This window comes from Nannospalax galili, unplaced genomic scaffold, assembly GCF_000622305.1.
Source record: "Nannospalax galili isolate Female #2095 unplaced genomic scaffold, S.galili_v1.0 scaffold146, whole genome shotgun sequence".
Lineage (NCBI taxonomy): Eukaryota > Metazoa > Chordata > Mammalia > Rodentia > Spalacidae > Nannospalax > Nannospalax galili.
In genome coordinates, this window is record NW_008357929.1 from 5,412,141 (window position 1) to 5,428,646 (window position 16,506).

General features: G+C 47.7%; 1 protein-coding gene across 1 annotated transcript in view; it reads left to right on the forward strand.

Annotated features, from left to right (window-relative positions):
• The window catches only part of LOC103752064 (myosin-3), a 28,104-nt gene extending 11,941 nt beyond the window's left edge, over positions 1-16,163 (forward strand). Inside the window, exons 12-40 of the mRNA XM_008855711.2 lie at positions 1,845-1,963; positions 2,051-2,200; positions 3,337-3,507; positions 3,595-3,901; positions 4,021-4,091; positions 4,982-5,069; positions 5,154-5,271; positions 5,667-5,790; positions 5,882-6,018; positions 6,105-6,360; positions 6,529-6,771; positions 6,859-7,035; positions 7,147-7,292; positions 7,372-7,462; positions 8,442-8,831; positions 8,924-9,050; positions 10,167-10,285; positions 10,467-10,663; positions 11,027-11,210; positions 11,880-12,045; positions 12,358-12,482; positions 12,999-13,307; positions 13,427-13,630; positions 13,717-13,842; positions 14,637-14,807; positions 14,899-15,003; positions 15,160-15,255; positions 15,347-15,484; positions 16,012-16,163. Coding sequence (XP_008853933.1) covers positions 1,845-1,963; positions 2,051-2,200; positions 3,337-3,507; positions 3,595-3,901; positions 4,021-4,091; positions 4,982-5,069; positions 5,154-5,271; positions 5,667-5,790; positions 5,882-6,018; positions 6,105-6,360; positions 6,529-6,771; positions 6,859-7,035; positions 7,147-7,292; positions 7,372-7,462; positions 8,442-8,831; positions 8,924-9,050; positions 10,167-10,285; positions 10,467-10,663; positions 11,027-11,210; positions 11,880-12,045; positions 12,358-12,482; positions 12,999-13,307; positions 13,427-13,630; positions 13,717-13,842; positions 14,637-14,807; positions 14,899-15,003; positions 15,160-15,255; positions 15,347-15,484; positions 16,012-16,038 — 4,682 coding nt within the window. The 3' untranslated portion in view covers positions 16,039-16,163. The remainder of the gene's footprint in view (positions 1-1,844; positions 1,964-2,050; positions 2,201-3,336; positions 3,508-3,594; positions 3,902-4,020; positions 4,092-4,981; positions 5,070-5,153; positions 5,272-5,666; positions 5,791-5,881; positions 6,019-6,104; positions 6,361-6,528; positions 6,772-6,858; positions 7,036-7,146; positions 7,293-7,371; positions 7,463-8,441; positions 8,832-8,923; positions 9,051-10,166; positions 10,286-10,466; positions 10,664-11,026; positions 11,211-11,879; positions 12,046-12,357; positions 12,483-12,998; positions 13,308-13,426; positions 13,631-13,716; positions 13,843-14,636; positions 14,808-14,898; positions 15,004-15,159; positions 15,256-15,346; positions 15,485-16,011) is intronic.
• Positions 16,164-16,506: the final 343 nt, after the last annotated feature.

Sequence of the window (16,506 nt, forward strand, 5' to 3'; positions counted from 1 at the left end):
AGGTTAGCCCTGAGCATCTTCCTTGGTTGTTCTTAATCTTTTATTTTGAGGCAGGGTCTCTCACTGAACCTAGAGCTCACCATTTTGGCTGGTCTAGCTGGGCAACTTGTCCCTGGGATCCCCTGTCTCTGCCTCCCAAGTGTGGGGATTACAGGCCGACTGCCACATCCACCTGGTTTTTACCTGGGTTTGGGGGATTCAAACACAAGATCTCACACTTGAATAGCAAGCACTTTACCCACTGAGCCTTCTCCCCAACCCAACCGCACGAATTTGAACAATCTGACCAGATGCACTGAAACAAGACTAAATGGAAGAAGAGGAAACAGGAAAGAATACTTAATCCACCACTGTTTTGATGATAGTAGTTTGTACAAATCTTTGAACAGCTAAGCAGTATTGTCCTCGAGCGCCCCCTTGTGTTTCAACCCATGAACCAAACTCGCCTCACAAATCAGATCAATGCAAATAGTCTCCCACAAGGGATGGTCCCTCTGCCGCTAGCTTTGTATATGACAGCGGCATTTGCACTCACTTTCTTCACCCTCTAGCTGTTCTAACTTAGCCTCCTGGTCTCCAGCCTACAAATAGGCAAAACAACCTGGGCGTCACTTCCCTCAAACCTGGCCTCCTGTCTAGGCCCACACTCAGCTGAGGCTTTCCCTATTAACATTCATTAGCAAAACAAGAAAGTGGTTCTCAACTTACATGGCTTGAGAAACTATAAAGACCTCCCCTGGACTGGGTTTTCACATTACCTGAGCAAGGTGAAACTGTCTAGAGAGTTCTGATTCTTAATTTAGTTCTGGGTCCAGGGTGCGAGAGTACAATTCCACTTGGTACATTTTTCATTGCATGTCTATGAACTCAAATATTCATCATTCCAGAATTGCTGCTCATTACTACCAACCCTTATGACTACCCATTCATCAGCCAGGGTGAAATCCTGGTGGCCAGCATCGATGATGCCGAGGAGCTGTTGGCGACAGATGTAAGCAGGCCCGGAAAGGTGGGAGTTCCTTCCCTATCACTGGAATGATGGACTGACAAGCTGTTCTTTCCATTGCAGAGTGCCATTGACATCCTAGGCTTCACCCCAGAGGAGAAATCTGGACTTTATAAACTGACAGGAGCCGTGATGCACTATGGGAACATGAAGTTTAAGCAGAAACAGCGGGAGGAGCAGGCAGAGCCAGATGGCACTGAAGGTACAAAGTCACCATGGCAGGCCACAGAGTCAGGGCAGAGAAGTCGGTCCCCTGGGGCCATCCAGAGCCTCTTTTAAAAAATGGTTAATCTTTCTTCCCCTTTGGAGAGGTAGATGACCCTTTTCTGGGACTAGAATGACACCACCCACTTAAAAAATTACATTTAGTGTGTGTGTGTGTGTATGCATGCTACAGCATGCATGTAGAAGTCAGAGGACTAAAAAATTACATTTAGTGTGTGTGTGTGTGTGTGTGTGTGTGTGTGTATGCATGCTACAGCATGCATGTAGAAGTCAGAGGACAACTTGTGGTCCTTCCATAGCATGGGTCCCAGGGATCAAACTCAGTTCTCAGACTTGGTACCAGATGCCACTACCTCCTCAGCTATGCCTCTGGCCACATCACTTACTTTTTCTGAATCTCTAGAAAAATCCTATTTCAGATGCAGTGAGAAGTGGTCAGAGATTTCTGGAGCCCAGTCCTTCTGCTCCATAACACTGGTCACATTCTCTGATGATAAGACTTCATTGGCTTCTTGTGAACATTTAAGCAAAGGGGAAAATAAAACATACCAAGATGAAATGTCTGGATGGTTTTCCTTTCCCTTTCTGAATATGGTCTTTCCTTCCTTACCAGTGGCTGACAAAACAGCTTACTTGATGGGCCTGAACTCTTCAGACCTCCTCAAAGCCTTATGCTTTCCCAGAGTGAAAGTTGGGAATGAGTATGTTACCAAGGGTCAAACTGTGGACCAGGTAAGGGTCTGCCTCGAGGTCCGGAAAGGACCCAAGGGCCTGAGGGTCACTGTCTTCCTACTGGTTTGCTGACCTTTCTCCCAACAGGTTCACCATGCTGTGAATGCCCTCTCTAAGTCAGTTTACGAAAAGCTGTTCTTGTGGATGGTCACTCGTATTAACCAGCAACTGGATACAAAGTTGCCCAGACAGCATTTCATTGGTGTTTTGGACATTGCAGGTTTTGAAATCTTTGAGGTTTGTGTTACTTATTTATATTTTCATATATTTTGTATAGTGAGTTTTTTTTTTTTTTTTAAAGATAGGGTTTCCTCATAGCTCCATCTGACTTGTAACTTGCTATGTAGACTAGGGTGGCCTCAGTCTCACAGAGATCCACTTGCTTCTGTCTCCTGAGTGCTGGGATTAAAGGCATGTGCCACCTCACTTGGCTGGGGGCTGGGTTTTCATAGTCCTAAAGGGAAGGCATTAAGGTGGCCATCTTGTAAGAAAGCTAGACATAGTGAACAAGGTTGAAGAAAAGTGCCATACTGGGAAGGTTTGTATTATTTTGTAGACAACTGCAGTGGTTGGGGAGAGACCTCAGTTTTCAAACTGCTTACTTGTAGCACAAGGACTTGAGTTTGATCCTTAGAATGCACATAACAAAGCCAGGTCTGGAGGCAGAGACAGGTAGATCCCTGGGGCTCACTGGTCAGTCAACCTAGCTACTCAGTGATTTCCAGGCCAGTGACAGACCCTGTTTCCAAAAAAGAAAAAGGTGAATGATGATTGAGAAACAAATGAGGTTGTCTTCTGGCATCTACATATGCGCATTTGTGCACCTGAATACATACGTACATGTGCACACACATACACATGCACATACACGAAGGGAGCTGAAGAGTTTCATCATATGGAATTTTAAAAGATATCATCAAATTGGTAAGAGAAAAGAATCAAATGATACTACTGGTTTGGGAAGAACCAGAAAGGGAAGCAGAGGACTTGATACCAAGTCAGTCATGTACTATTTTATTAAATTATTTGACTGGTTCTGAGTTAGAAGCAAATGTGTGTTAAGTGACTACCACGCAGCAGGTGTGCAAGTGAGAGGAAGGTAAACTTATATCTTAGTTGAGGAGAAACAGAAATCTGTAGGGCATGCAGAGGAGTAAACAAAAACAATTGTATGATAGATGCCCAAGGCATTGGGATTGAGGGAGGAAAACCATCTAGGTGGAAGACTCCAGAGATGAGACATGGCCTCAAAGAGCCCAACCAGCCCTGAACGCACAAATGAGCTGGAGGGACCTGATCTACAACAGCAATGCTGATGGGTCTTCATTTTGAAAGAGGTCTAAGTTTCTCATGTCAACATTATATTTGGTCAGTATAACAGCCTGGAGCAGCTGTGCATCAACTTCACCAACGAGAAACTGCAACAGTTCTTCAACCACCACATGTTCGTGCTGGAGCAGGAGGAGTACAAGAAGGAAGGCATCGAGTGGACGTTCATTGACTTCGGGATGGACCTGGCCGCCTGCATCGAGCTCATTGAGAAGGTATCCTAGTCCACCTGTCTGTGCCCCCTTCCCATGGACTCTACTGCTTGTGTTTACTCAGATGCCTCTGCCTTGCCTTAAATCCAGCCAATGGGCATCTTCTCCATCCTGGAAGAGGAGTGCATGTTCCCCAAGGCAACAGACACCTCCTTCAAGAACAAGCTGTATGACCAGCACCTGGGCAAGTCCAGCAACTTCCAGAAGCCCAAGGTGGTCAAAGGCAGAGCTGAGGCCCACTTCTCGCTGGTGCACTATGCAGGCACTGTGGACTACAGTGTCTCAGGCTGGTTGGAGAAGAACAAGGACCCCCTGAATGAGACTGTCGTTGGACTGTACCAGAAGTCCTCCAACAGGCTCCTGGCACACCTCTATGCCACCTTTGCTACAACAGATGGTAAGACTCCAGACATGAGGTGGGCACTGTCCACATGTGGTCACCTTCCATTTCATCCACAGCACCCAAAAGATTCGGTAGATCCTTTAACGGTGCTCGGTCTCTTTTGTTTCTTGTAGCCGACAGTGGAAAGAAGAAAGTTGCCAAAAAGAAAGGCTCTTCCTTCCAAACAGTCTCTGCACTTTTCAGGGTAAGACAAGTGCGAGCTAATCTGCTTCCAGCTCACTGACATCACACAAGAATCAACAGTGTTGAGACTCTAACCTTGATGTATTCAAGAATAGCAATGTGATCTGAATCCGATTGCTGTCACTGTGTGAGGTCAACTGACAATATGATATACAAATGAAATCTAACAAATGTGGGATCAGAACTTATGTTGTACTGCAACTAGCTGGGCTGACTGGGGAAGCAAGTTCTCAGTTCCAACTCTCTGGTTGCCTTAAGGAGACTAGCAGGAGCCCCTCAGGTGCCTGGCGGAGTGAGACATATCTCCTGTGTTGTCTTGAGAAAATATTTTGTGCTTGGTGTCCCGCTTGCTCCCTGGAGGGAAGATGAAATGTAAGAGGTTAAGACAGGTTGCATTTCCCTGCACTTGGGACCAGAAGTGTTTCAGAAATTAAATTGTTTTTTAATATCCTGATACATATCATATATATGTATATATACATATATGAAATGAGATTTCTTGGGTATAAAATGTGAAATTCATCTATATTTCATATACATTGTGTGCATGTATTCTGAAGGTAATTTTATACGATATTGTAGCACACCACCTTATACAATATAAGGTGGAATTTTTTATTGGTGTGTCATGTCAAAAATTTTCAGACATTTGAAAGAGAAAAGTTTCAGGTTTTAGAGCATTTTAGACTTCAGGATTTCAGGTTAAGGGTGTCCAGTCTGTGTCTCAGTTGTCTATACCTTTGACCTCAGGGCTGTTTAAGACAGGGTTAATTTCACAATTCTTTAGAATTCATGATAAGTTTAAGGCATATATTTTATTTTTCACTGCCATGTGTAAGTGTTAGTGAAAGTATTCATTAGGCTGCTGAATTAAACCCGTTTTTGTTTTAGGAAAACCTGAATAAGCTGATGTCAAATTTAAGAACCACTCACCCTCACTTCGTGCGCTGTATAATTCCCAATGAAACTAAGACCCCAGGTGAGACACCTGTCAGTCTGCTAGTTAGTGCTCAGGCTGTAAAGATTTCCAAGTCAAGCTCAGGTGTCTTGCCTCTGTTCTCAGGGGCTATGGAACACAGCCTGGTCCTCCACCAGCTGCGCTGTAATGGTGTCCTGGAAGGGATCCGCATCTGCAGGAAAGGATTCCCAAACAGAATCCTCTATGGGGACTTTAAACAAAGGTGTGTCATGAAAAATGCCCTGCATGCTCCTTGATATGCATAAGGGCTAGAATTTGAGGCAGGAACTATTGGTATGAGAAGTTCCATTCAAAAGAGTCATTGTAGGAAATAATGTAAAATAAACAGTCTACCATTTGGTTAAGGTACATGTACTTGCTTCTTCCGCATTACTTTGGAACTTGCCTAATATACAAAATGGCAGGGAAAGAAAGTCCTGGTCTAAGGGTCCCGAGGCCTAGATCCCAGGCTATTTAGAAGTGTGATTATGGGTAGGTTTCTTCACCTCCTGGGAACTTAGCTTTCTCACCTGTAGTAAGAGAAGCCTGGGCTTGCTGGTCTCCAAGCATTATGTCTTTGACAACAGCCCATGATCATTTCTGTGCCCGCAATGGTAGGTACCGAGTGCTGAATGCCAGTGCCATTCCAGAGGGGCAGTTCATCGACAGCAAGAAAGCTTGTGAGAAGCTCTTGGCATCCATTGATATCGACCACACTCAATACAAATTTGGACACACCAAGGTAACACATCAGTTCTGACTTATGTTAGCCTTCACATTCCCTTAACAGAACTCATCCAGAGAACTAATTCTTTTCACCCATCCTCCTTAAGGTGTTCTTCAAGGCTGGCTTGCTGGGAACACTGGAAGAGATGCGGGACGACCGCCTGGCCAAACTTATCACACGGACACAAGCTGTGTGTAGAGGGTTTCTCATGCGTGTTGAATTCCAGAAGATGGTGCAAAGGAGGTGAAGCGGGGTCTGTGTTCTTGAAGCACGAGTTCTTTGGGGGAAGAGAGAATGCCCCCATAGGAATGAACAATGCTTTGTTTCAGGGAGTCCATCTTCTGCATCCAGTACAACATCCGCTCCTTCATGAACGTCAAGCACTGGCCCTGGATGAAGCTCTTCTTCAAGATCAAGCCCTTGCTGAAGAGTGCAGAGACCGAGAAGGAGATGGCCACCATGAAAGAAGAGTTCCAGAAAACCAAAGATGAGCTCGCCAAGTCAGAGGCAAAGAGGAAGGAGCTGGAGGAAAAGTTGGTGACTTTGGTACAAGAGAAGAATGACTTGCAGCTCCAAGTACAAGCGGTGCGTGTTCAGGGCTCATTTTTATTCACTTGGTTGTGTATTTAGGGGAGCTTGGGTGGGGGGCTCAGTTTTTATTTGGGATGCTTCCTAGAGGACTTCTCATAGAACAAAATGCTGAACTGTCTCAAACCTTATCTCCTTAAAAGGAATTATGATTTCTCTTTAAAGGAGAGTGAAAACTTGCTGGATGCTGAAGAAAGATGTGACCAGCTGATTAAAGCCAAATTCCAGCTGGAGGCCAAAATCAAGGAGGTGACTGAGAGAGCCGAGGATGAGGAAGAGATCAACGCCGAGCTGACGGCCAAGAAGAGGAAGCTGGAGGATGAGTGTTCAGAACTGAAGAAAGACATCGATGACCTTGAGCTGACCCTGGCCAAGGTTGAGAAGGAGAAGCACGCCACAGAGAACAAGGTACTCAGTCCTCTTGTCGGTCTCCCCAGCTTGATGCAGCCATTGCAAACCAAGCCCTTCTTAGAACAGCCTGTGGCTTCTTCTTAGGTGAAGAACCTCACTGAGGAATTGGCTGGATTAGATGAAACCATTGCCAAGTTAACGAGGGAGAAGAAGGCCCTCCAAGAGGCCCATCAGCAGACCCTGGATGACCTTCAGGCTGAAGAAGACAAAGTCAATTCTCTGAGCAAACTCAAGAGCAAACTAGAGCAGCAAGTGGATGACGTAAGCATGTGACCCTGGTCTCCTGGGTCTTAGCCCTTCAGGGTGGAAGAACTCCCAGAGTTCCCCCCTTGCAAAGCATTTGTTCCCAAGGGGAAATGGTACCTTTTTCAGCTGGAGAGTTCCCTAGAGCAAGAAAAAAAGCTGCGTGTGGACCTGGAAAGGAACAAAAGGAAGTTAGAGGGGGACCTGAAGCTTGCTCAAGAGTCCATATTAGATCTGGAGAATGACAAGCAGCAGCTGGATGAGAGGCTCAAGAAGTATGTCCCCGAGAAGTAACTTCTGCTCTGTGAGTTGCTGGGGATGCTGTCTTCACGCACTCTGCATTTCCCTCCCCAGGAAGGACTTTGAATACAGCCAACTGCAAAGCAAAGTGGAAGATGAGCAGACTCTGGGCCTCCAGCTCCAGAAGAAAATCAAAGAGCTGCAGGTAGGAGGCCTTTGGCTCTCTCTTGCAATGCAGGTAACCTGAGTGGTGTCTGCTCAGAGCCATTTAGAGCAAGTGGACAGGGCTGTGTGAGTGCCCACCTGGTGGGCTCCCTCTCTGTCAGGTTGACATGGCAGCGATGACAATGATGACAATGATGACATTACTCTCCCTTAAACTTGCAATAAAATGTTTTGCTGTGAATGGAGGAGTATTCTGGGTTGGTCACTGAAAGGGCAATGACAATATTGGTCCAGGGGAGATTCAGTTGAAAGAAAGTTAGCACCCTTTATGTTTCTCTGGGGGAAATGTCCATGAATTCATTCATCTGGTAGGAATGGAACCTAGTCTGCTGCTTTTATTATTAGCATGTATTATATATAAATGGGCTTCAGTGTCCAACACATGCATACAATGTGTACTGATCAAATCCAGCTCCTCTTTCTTCCCTTTCCCCCACCTTCCCAACATTTACTAATTACTATTTTACATTTGGCTTGATAAACAACAGCAACAGGGAGCTGTGGAGATGGCTCAGCAGTTAAGAGCACTGGCTGCTCTTCCAGAGAACCTACGTTCATTTCCCAGCATCCACAGGGCAGCTAGCAATCACCTGTAACTCCAGTTCCAGGGGATCCAACACCCTCTGCTGGCCTCCATGGGCATTTCATGATGTGGGTGCATTTAGGTGTTTGCAGGCCAAATGCATAAAATAAAAGTAAATAAAAAGTTTAAAACAAAACAAATTAAAAACAGCTTTTACATATGAGAATATGTGGAACTTGTTTTTCTGTGTCTGGTGTCCTCCGTTTTGCAGCAAAAGACGAGACTTCATTCTCGTTATGACTGACGGGTAATCCGTTGTTTATGTGAACCATGCTTTCGTGCGTTGATGCCACCTACCCTGATTCCGTGTTAGCTGCCGTGAATAGCGAGAGTCTCAGGGAACTGGCTGCCCTGGGTGACCCGCTGCGCTCTACAGGCTCGCATCGAGGAGCTGGAGGAAGAGATCGAGGCGGAGAGGGCGACCCGCGCCAAGACGGAGAAGCAGCGCAGCGACTACGCCCGGGAGCTGGAGGAGCTGAGCGAGCGGCTGGAGGAGGCGGGAGGCGTCACGTCCACCCAGATCGAGCTGAACAAGAAGCGCGAGGCCGAGTTCCTGAAGCTGCGCAGGGACCTGGAGGAGGCCACCCTGCAGCACGAGGCCACGGTCGCCACCCTGAGGAAGAAGCACGCGGACAGCGCAGCCGAGCTGGCGGAGCAGATCGACAACCTGCAGCGAGTCAAGCAAAAGCTGGAGAAGGAGAAGAGCGAGTTCAAGCTGGAGATCGACGACCTCTCGAGCAGCGTGGAGAGTGTGTCCAAGTCCAAGGTGAGGCCAGGCCGGGTGGCTTTCCTCGAGGGGCCAGCTGCAGCCCAGGGGACACCTGCGGTGACCGCCTGCCGACCCCTGCCAATCTGCAGGCCAATCTGGAGAAGATCTGCCGAACCCTGGAGGACCAGTTAAGCGAGGCAAGGGGCAAGAACGAGGAGACACAGAGGAGCCTGAGCGAGCTGACCACCCAGAAGTCCCGGCTGCAGACTGAGGCGGGTGAGTGAGACGCAGCAAACCAGAAGGACTTCCAAGACCGGGCATCGGGTATTGAGGGGAGGGATTCCTAAAAGCATATTTTCAGGAGAGAGGTAAAGGCAAAGCCCACAAAAGAGGCCATCCAAAGCATCCCGAAGGAAAACACCGATTCAGGGAAAACGCGAACCCATCAGACATTCTAACCACTTCGATTAATACTATAAACTTGGGTCTGACTAGAAACAGGAGGAGAAGGAGGCTCCTGGCCTTTCCAGTTCTTGCTCCCCACTGGCTGCACTCAGGCCTTTCAGAGAATAAAGACAGAAACAGGACTGATTTGCATAGGCTCTTGGTGTGTAATAACAGCTAAAGGAAGTTATTAGGGTGTTCACCTAGGAAATGTGACTCCTGTCAGCACTGGTCCCTTGTTACAGGTGAATCAGTTCTTTGTTATAGCCATAGGCAAGAAGAGGGAGAAAAGAAGTGTAGTTCTTGTTGGGGCGAGAGCTCAGTGGTCAAAGCCTGAACTGCTCTTGGGAGAGGGCCAGGGTTGAGTTCCCAGCACCCATATGGGCACAACCACCTGCAACTCCAGCTCCAGGGGATCCAACACCTCTTCTGACCTCCATGGGCACCTGTACTCATGTGCATATTCCTACACAGATGCACATAATTAAAATAAAGCTAAGGCTTAATAGGAAAAAAGAAGGGTAGTTCTATAATACCTTTGGGGCTCCCTTCTAGGGTAATAAATGCCCCCTTAGCTTTTCCCTTTTGACTTCCAGATAGACCTGAACCTCTCATAGTCACCTGAATCTAACTTCAAATTCTTAGAGAGATGAAGTCCAAGAGTTTCCCTTGATGACACAGTTGGAAATACTAGCCACCAGGGATGTGTGTTGGGAATAGTGAAACACCCTGGTGACATTCAGACTCACAAGGACCCTTTTGTCTTTGGCTGACAGTGGTCACTTCCGGCTTCCTGTACTTTATGAGGGTATTTTGTTAAGGACACTCCTACTCTCTCAAGAGGAGGCCTCACTGTTCTTTCTTTGGATCTTAGCACAGTGTCTTACACTCAGTAGGAACTTGGTGAGGGGATGAATGAATGAATGAAGTATTTCCTTTGGGGCACAGGTGAGCTGAGTCGTCAACTGGAAGAAAAGGAAAGCATAGTATCACAACTTTCCAGGAGCAAGCAGGCGTTTACCCAACAAATAGAAGAGCTCAAGAGGCAACTGGAGGAAGAGAGCAAGGTACTTCCTCTGAAGGGTGCTTCCTTGACCTAATTTTCAAAAGGCAGAACAGAAAGACAAGACGCAAACCAACCAAACAAAAGCAACTTCATTCAGTTGGTGTTGATAGCAGGAACACACTTGGCTTGTGTGGTGCATGTAGCACTAATGCACTGGGGGCTCTCTCTTTCAATTTCCACAGGCCAAGAATGCTCTGGCCCATGCCCTGCAGTCCTCCCGCCATGACTGTGACCTGCTGCGGGAGCAGTACGAGGAGGAGCAGGAAGGCAAAGCCGAGATGCAGAGGGCACTGTCTAAGGCCAACAGTGAGGTGGCCCAGTGGAGGACCAAATACGAGACAGATGCCATCCAGCGCACCGAGGAGCTGGAGGAGGCAAAGTAGGCAACCCTAACTAGAACCGCTAAGTGCTCTCATGGTTGAGCACACTGGCTTTGTGGGTGTGAAGCTAATGAATTTGCTTTTGTTACTAGGTGTTTCCCAATCACACGCGTCTTTACATGCAGCCCTGGGCCATTAGGGGACCCTGGCATTGGCATTTCATTAAGAGATCAACTTTGATCTTGGTTAGAGCTGAGACAGGCTATTGATCACAGACTTTGAGCAGGCAGGGAATTCTCCTGGGCTTATGCAGGCATATAGGCTTTTGAATCACATAGATTAGTGATTCCATCTTGATGAATAGTGATGCTTAAGAAGATTGAAACTTAAATAGCAGCTACTTGCTTTTCATATTCTCGAAGGAAAAAACTTGCTCAGCGCCTTCAAGATTCCGAGGAACAGGTTGAGGCCGTGAATGCAAAATGTGCTTCCTTGGAGAAGACCAAGCAGAGGCTGCAAGGAGAGGTGGAAGATCTGATGGTAGATGTAGAAAGAGCAAACTCCTTAGCCGCCGCTCTGGACAAGAAGCAGAGGAACTTTGACAAGGTGCGGGGTCAGCTCCATATTGGCCAAACATCGTGGTGTGGAGCATGTAGTGGCCATGGGAAGAAGTGACTGGCTCCCATACCCTGCTCTGCCTGTCCCTAGCAGAGTGGCCTTGGGAAAGTCCCTGAACTTCACTAAGATGTAGTTTTGTCATCTGTGATGAAATGTGTACAATGGGAATGGGATTGGGGTAGAGTTCCTTTCAAACAGTGAATCAGTTTCCACAGTGCTGTTAAGCCCCAAAGCTTTTTCCTCCTGTTATACTTAAAGGGGGCTGATGTGAACCTCCAACTTAGGTCCCAATGGGAGACTTTTTGGAATTCCCCTCCTTGTGACAGACAAATTAGATTTGAGCCAGTGTTTTAGTACTTAGAAGTTCTAATACTTAAAATTTAGAAGTTTAGGACACCATCATTCATAGTTGAAAAAGGGCAATTATCCCTAGCTAGTCTCTTCTCCAAAAATTTGTTTGATTTTTGGAGATGACAGTGGGTGCAGATTCATTATCCTGAGTAAATTTATAGAATGAAATCTTAGCCAGTTCAGTAATCTGGATCAACCAGGCAGCAGAGAGTCACCACAAGTAGCCCTATTTACTTGAACAGTGACATTTAGTTACAAGCTTGGCTGAGGCCTCACAAACAGATCCCTTCCACACTGATGTTGCAGGTGCTAGCCGAGTGGAAGACAAAGTGCGAGGAGAGCCAAGCTGAGCTGGAGGCGGCTCTGAAGGAGTCCCGCTCCTTGAGCACAGAGCTCTTCAAACTGAAAAACGCCTATGAGGAAGCCTTGGATCAGCTTGAAACTGTGAAACGAGAAAATAAGAACTTAGAGCGTAAGCTGTACCAAACAGTCTGAGATTGTCTGAAACTGCCTCCCCTCCCCTGCCACAGCCAGAGCATGCAGGGATGGGCATGAATCCCTTACTTGGGTTCCTACACACATGGGCATGTCCACTGATGCACCTGCAGAAAGTGTTCACCATCCAACACACTAGTTTTGAGTTTCTCTGTGCAATGTCCTATCTCTAGGAAACAGGAGTCCTTAGGGTTATAGAGAACTAGTGAAAGGCATTGAGTGGGTGCTTTGCATGGCTGGAAACCTGTGCAGAGGTGTTCAAATGCAATGGGAACTTGTTTCATTGCAGAAGAGATAGCAGATCTTACTGAACAGATTGCTGAGAATGGTAAAACCATCCATGAGCTGGAGAAATCCAGAAAGCAGATGGAGCTGGAGAAGGCTGATATCCAGATGGCTCTGGAGGAAGCAGAGGTGAGCATGGATGTGGGGTGGGGGTGGGGGGGCAGAAGCAGGAGCAGAGGCCACGATGAGGCCTGGGAGAGAGATGGCTGCATGAACCCTTAGTTTTGCCTTTGTGAAAAAAAATCAGTCTTAATGCTTGCTCCTTTCTCATGATTGTGAGGCTGAATGAGATAATTCCCGGTGAGTTACCTTGAATTTATTGGTGAAAACAATTACATTAAAATAGGTCTGAACCTAAAATTTTACACACTCTTACCTGAATTTAAAATAGCTGTAAAGTGCTTCCTGCTCCTAATAAATATGATGGTTTGAGTATTATTAGTGATTGAGTGTATAATCATAAAAAAAGCAACGAGACATTTTATTTCAGCACTTAAGGTGAGGTAGAGATTTTATTTAAAGGTAGTTTTGATTATTATGGAGTTAGATTTAGGAATAAATCAGAGCTTTGCTATCCCAAGGTCATGGAATCAGGTCCATAATGGCACAGAAATAATTTGTTGTGGTTTTGGCCTCTAAATTTAGGCAGCTCTTGAGCATGAAGAAGCTAAAATCCTCCGAATCCAGCTCGAACTGACCCAGGTGAAATCAGAAATCGACAGAAAGATCGCAGAGAAGGATGAAGAGATTGAGCAGCTGAAGAGAAACTACCAGAGGACGGTGGAGACCATGCAGAGTGCCCTGGATGCCGAGGTGCGCAGCAGGAACGAGGCCATTCGCCTCAAGAAGAAGATGGAGGGCGACCTGAATGAGATCGAGATCCAGCTGAGCCATGCCAACCGCCAGGCCGCAGAAACCCTCAAGCACCTCCGGAGTGTCCAGGGACAGCTGAAGGTGGGGGGAACCCCCTGGGGCCGGACACCTCCCCAGCCCCCAAATATACAAAGACTAGATGAGGCTCGTGGTCCTTGGGACTCTACTTCAAGTGGTGTTTTCCTTTCTCCTCCGGTTAGGACACCCAGCTGCACCTGGATGATGCTCTGCGGGGCCAGGAGGACCTAAAGGAGCAGCTGGCGATAGTGGAGCGCAGAGCCAACCTGCTGCAGGCGGAGGTGGAGGAGCTGAGGGCCACGCTGGAGCAGACGGAGAGGGCTCGGAAGCTGGCGGAGCAGGAGCTGCTGGATTCCAATGAGAGGGTGCAGCTGCTGCACACCCAGGTGAGGGCAGGCCTCATGGGGTGAGAGTGCCCAACCCAGACTCGCTTGTGGGACATTCCCATGTGATACTCCCGTCTCCTCCCCAGAACACCAGCCTCATCCACACCAAGAAGAAGTTGGAGACAGACCTCACACAGCTCCAGAGCGAGGTGGAGGATGCCAGTAGAGATGCAAGGAATGCTGAGGAGAAGGCCAAGAAGGCCATCACCGACGTGAGCCTCTTGCTTCTGCTTGCATGTGGCTGAGATCATGCCTCATTAAAGACCCTCTCTCCCTAACTCCAGACATTCCCATTAGAGGGCTGCCACCTCCAGGACACACATGGTGTACATGCTGCCCCCAAACTCTTTCCATCTCCCCTTAAACTCAGCTGTTCCCTTCCGCACTGTTAAAAGGGTGGGGGTGAGGCAGGGTGGAGGCAGGATGGAATTATCTGTTCTGCATGTAGAGAGGTGTGCCCTTCCCTTCAGCATCTGGCTTCTTCCAGATGTGGAAATGAGACCCTCTCAGGTTGCTACCCACCACATCTCTCCCTTTCACTCCCTTATAACCTTCCTGGGTATTCCGGAGCGTTCTTCCTGGTGCTGCAGCTTCATTGGCGCCACCTGCTGCCTGCTGGGAGACCATCACCTCAAACCCATTTTACTCCTTTACCCTCACTCTCCCCAAATCTGTGAGGCTAGATACCAAGTCAGTCGTCTCCAAGTCTCAGGATCCTTTGAAAATATGTGTTGGTGATGACAAAAATAAGGCTCCTTGCAGTGGGGAAAAGCCTTGTGGAGACCAGTTTCAGGAAGAGCCCATTTCTCACCCAGTCCTTGCAGGATCCATTTTGTATATTTTATATCCCGGGTGTAGATCTCTTATCCTGTTCCAAGGTGGGAAGTATGCCCACTCACTGTCTTACCTTTTGTCCTTTCGGCTATGCATGCTTTCTGGTCCCCTGACAGGAAGGCTTCCTGAGCCGGAATGTCACTGAGCCTTGCCTGTACAATTTGCTTTACAGGCGGCCATGATGGCAGAGGAGCTGAAGAAGGAGCAGGACACCAGCGCCCACCTGGAGCGGATGAAGAAGAACCTGGAGCAGACAGTGAAGGACCTGCAGCTCCGCCTGGATGAGGCCGAGCAGCTGGCGCTGAAGGGCGGCAAGAAGCAGATCCAGAAGCTGGAGACCAGGGTACTGGCAGAAGGAGCACTGGTCAAGCACAGCTTCCGGCCCATCCTGTTCAGGCCACGGCTCTGGACTCATTTCTCAACCCTCTCCCCAGATTCGAGAGCTGGAGTTTGAGCTGGAAGGGGAGCAAAAGAAGAATACAGAGTCTGTGAAGGGTCTGAGGAAGTATGAGCGACGTGTCAAGGAGCTCACGTACCAGGTAGGTGGGAGCAACGCCTGATGGGCCTGTTCTCGCCTAGGTGAAAACGCCCACCGAAGTCTTCACCTGGAATAGGAAACAGCCTTGAGCCCCTCAAACTGATTCAGCTCTTGTGCAATTCTGCCCCTCTTCTCCACTCGCATTTTCTCTTTGTAGAGTGAAGAGGACAGGAAGAATGTGCTGAGATTGCAGGATCTGGTGGACAAACTTCAAGTGAAAGTCAAGTCCTACAAGAGGCAGGCTGAGGAAGCTGTAAGTCGGATGTGTATGTGGCCTGATCCGTTTCCCACAGGAAACTGAGATAGCAGCACGCTGACCTCATCTGTGGCCTCTTTGTCTTTAGGATGAACAAGCCAACGCTCATCTCACCAAGTTTAGAAAGGCTCAGCACGAGTTGGAGGAGGCTGAGGAACGTGCTGATATCGCAGAATCGCAGGTCAATAAGCTCCGGGCCAAGACCCGGGACTTCACCTCCAGTCGGGTAAGCTGACCTGGGAAGTGTGTGCGCACAGAGATGCAGATATTTCCAAGCTGGAACTTGTTGTAGGACCCTCTCCTTCCCAGCCTGGGAATCTGAAGCTCAGAAAGAGAAGGGATTTGCTTACAGTGCACAGAGTCCCACTAGAAGCCAGGTCTGTAGGTCACAATAAAAACACCATCTTGAAAAGGAACGAATCATATTCCACTGCGCTCTCCTGCGCCCTCTTCTGGTATGAGTGGGTGTTGCGGGAGCATCCTAGAGGCAGCTGAGGGTGTCTGCAATGACTACGCAATGACTATACCCGTAAGATGATTGTTCCCCATCTGATGGGGCTTGTTCTCCCTGAGTTTCTCAGGCTATGGAGTGACTTCCTGTAAGCAATCATGCATCTTCCTAAGGACTCCCTCCTGTCCCTCAAATTCCCTGCATCCCACTGAAACATACAAACAACTCCCTGAGGGTTGCGGGAGAGGAGTGGAGGAATGTCTACTGCCTGACTTGACTGGGAGTGCTCACCTTGCTTTCAGATGGTGGTTCATGAGAGTGAAGAGTGAGCAAGCCACCCTGACACAGGACAGAAGATATGCAGAATGTGTATTTTCATGGCTCCTGACCATTTTACTTCATTTATGTGTGACGCCTTTCCACATGCAATAAATTTTGCCTTGTTTTCATGTTGCAGCTGTTTTGCTGTATGTGCTTTCCTCTCCCCTGTGGAAGTGATTCCTCCTTTGATGATTTTTATGTTGAATGTTGAAATCTCAGTAACTGGATGCCTTGGTAGATTAAATTGGTGTGTGTGTGTGTGTGTGTGTGTGTGTGTGTGTGTGTTGCTTTTGGTTTATATTTGAGATTAGATCAAAAATACTTCTAGGCTAACAACTGCAGTTCTGTGTGTAACTCCAGTTCCAGGGGAATCTGACACCCTCTTCTGGTCTCTTCAGGCATTGCATGACATGGGTGCACTCACATACATGCAGGCAATGTACTCATACACATAAGATAAAATAATAACATTTTTT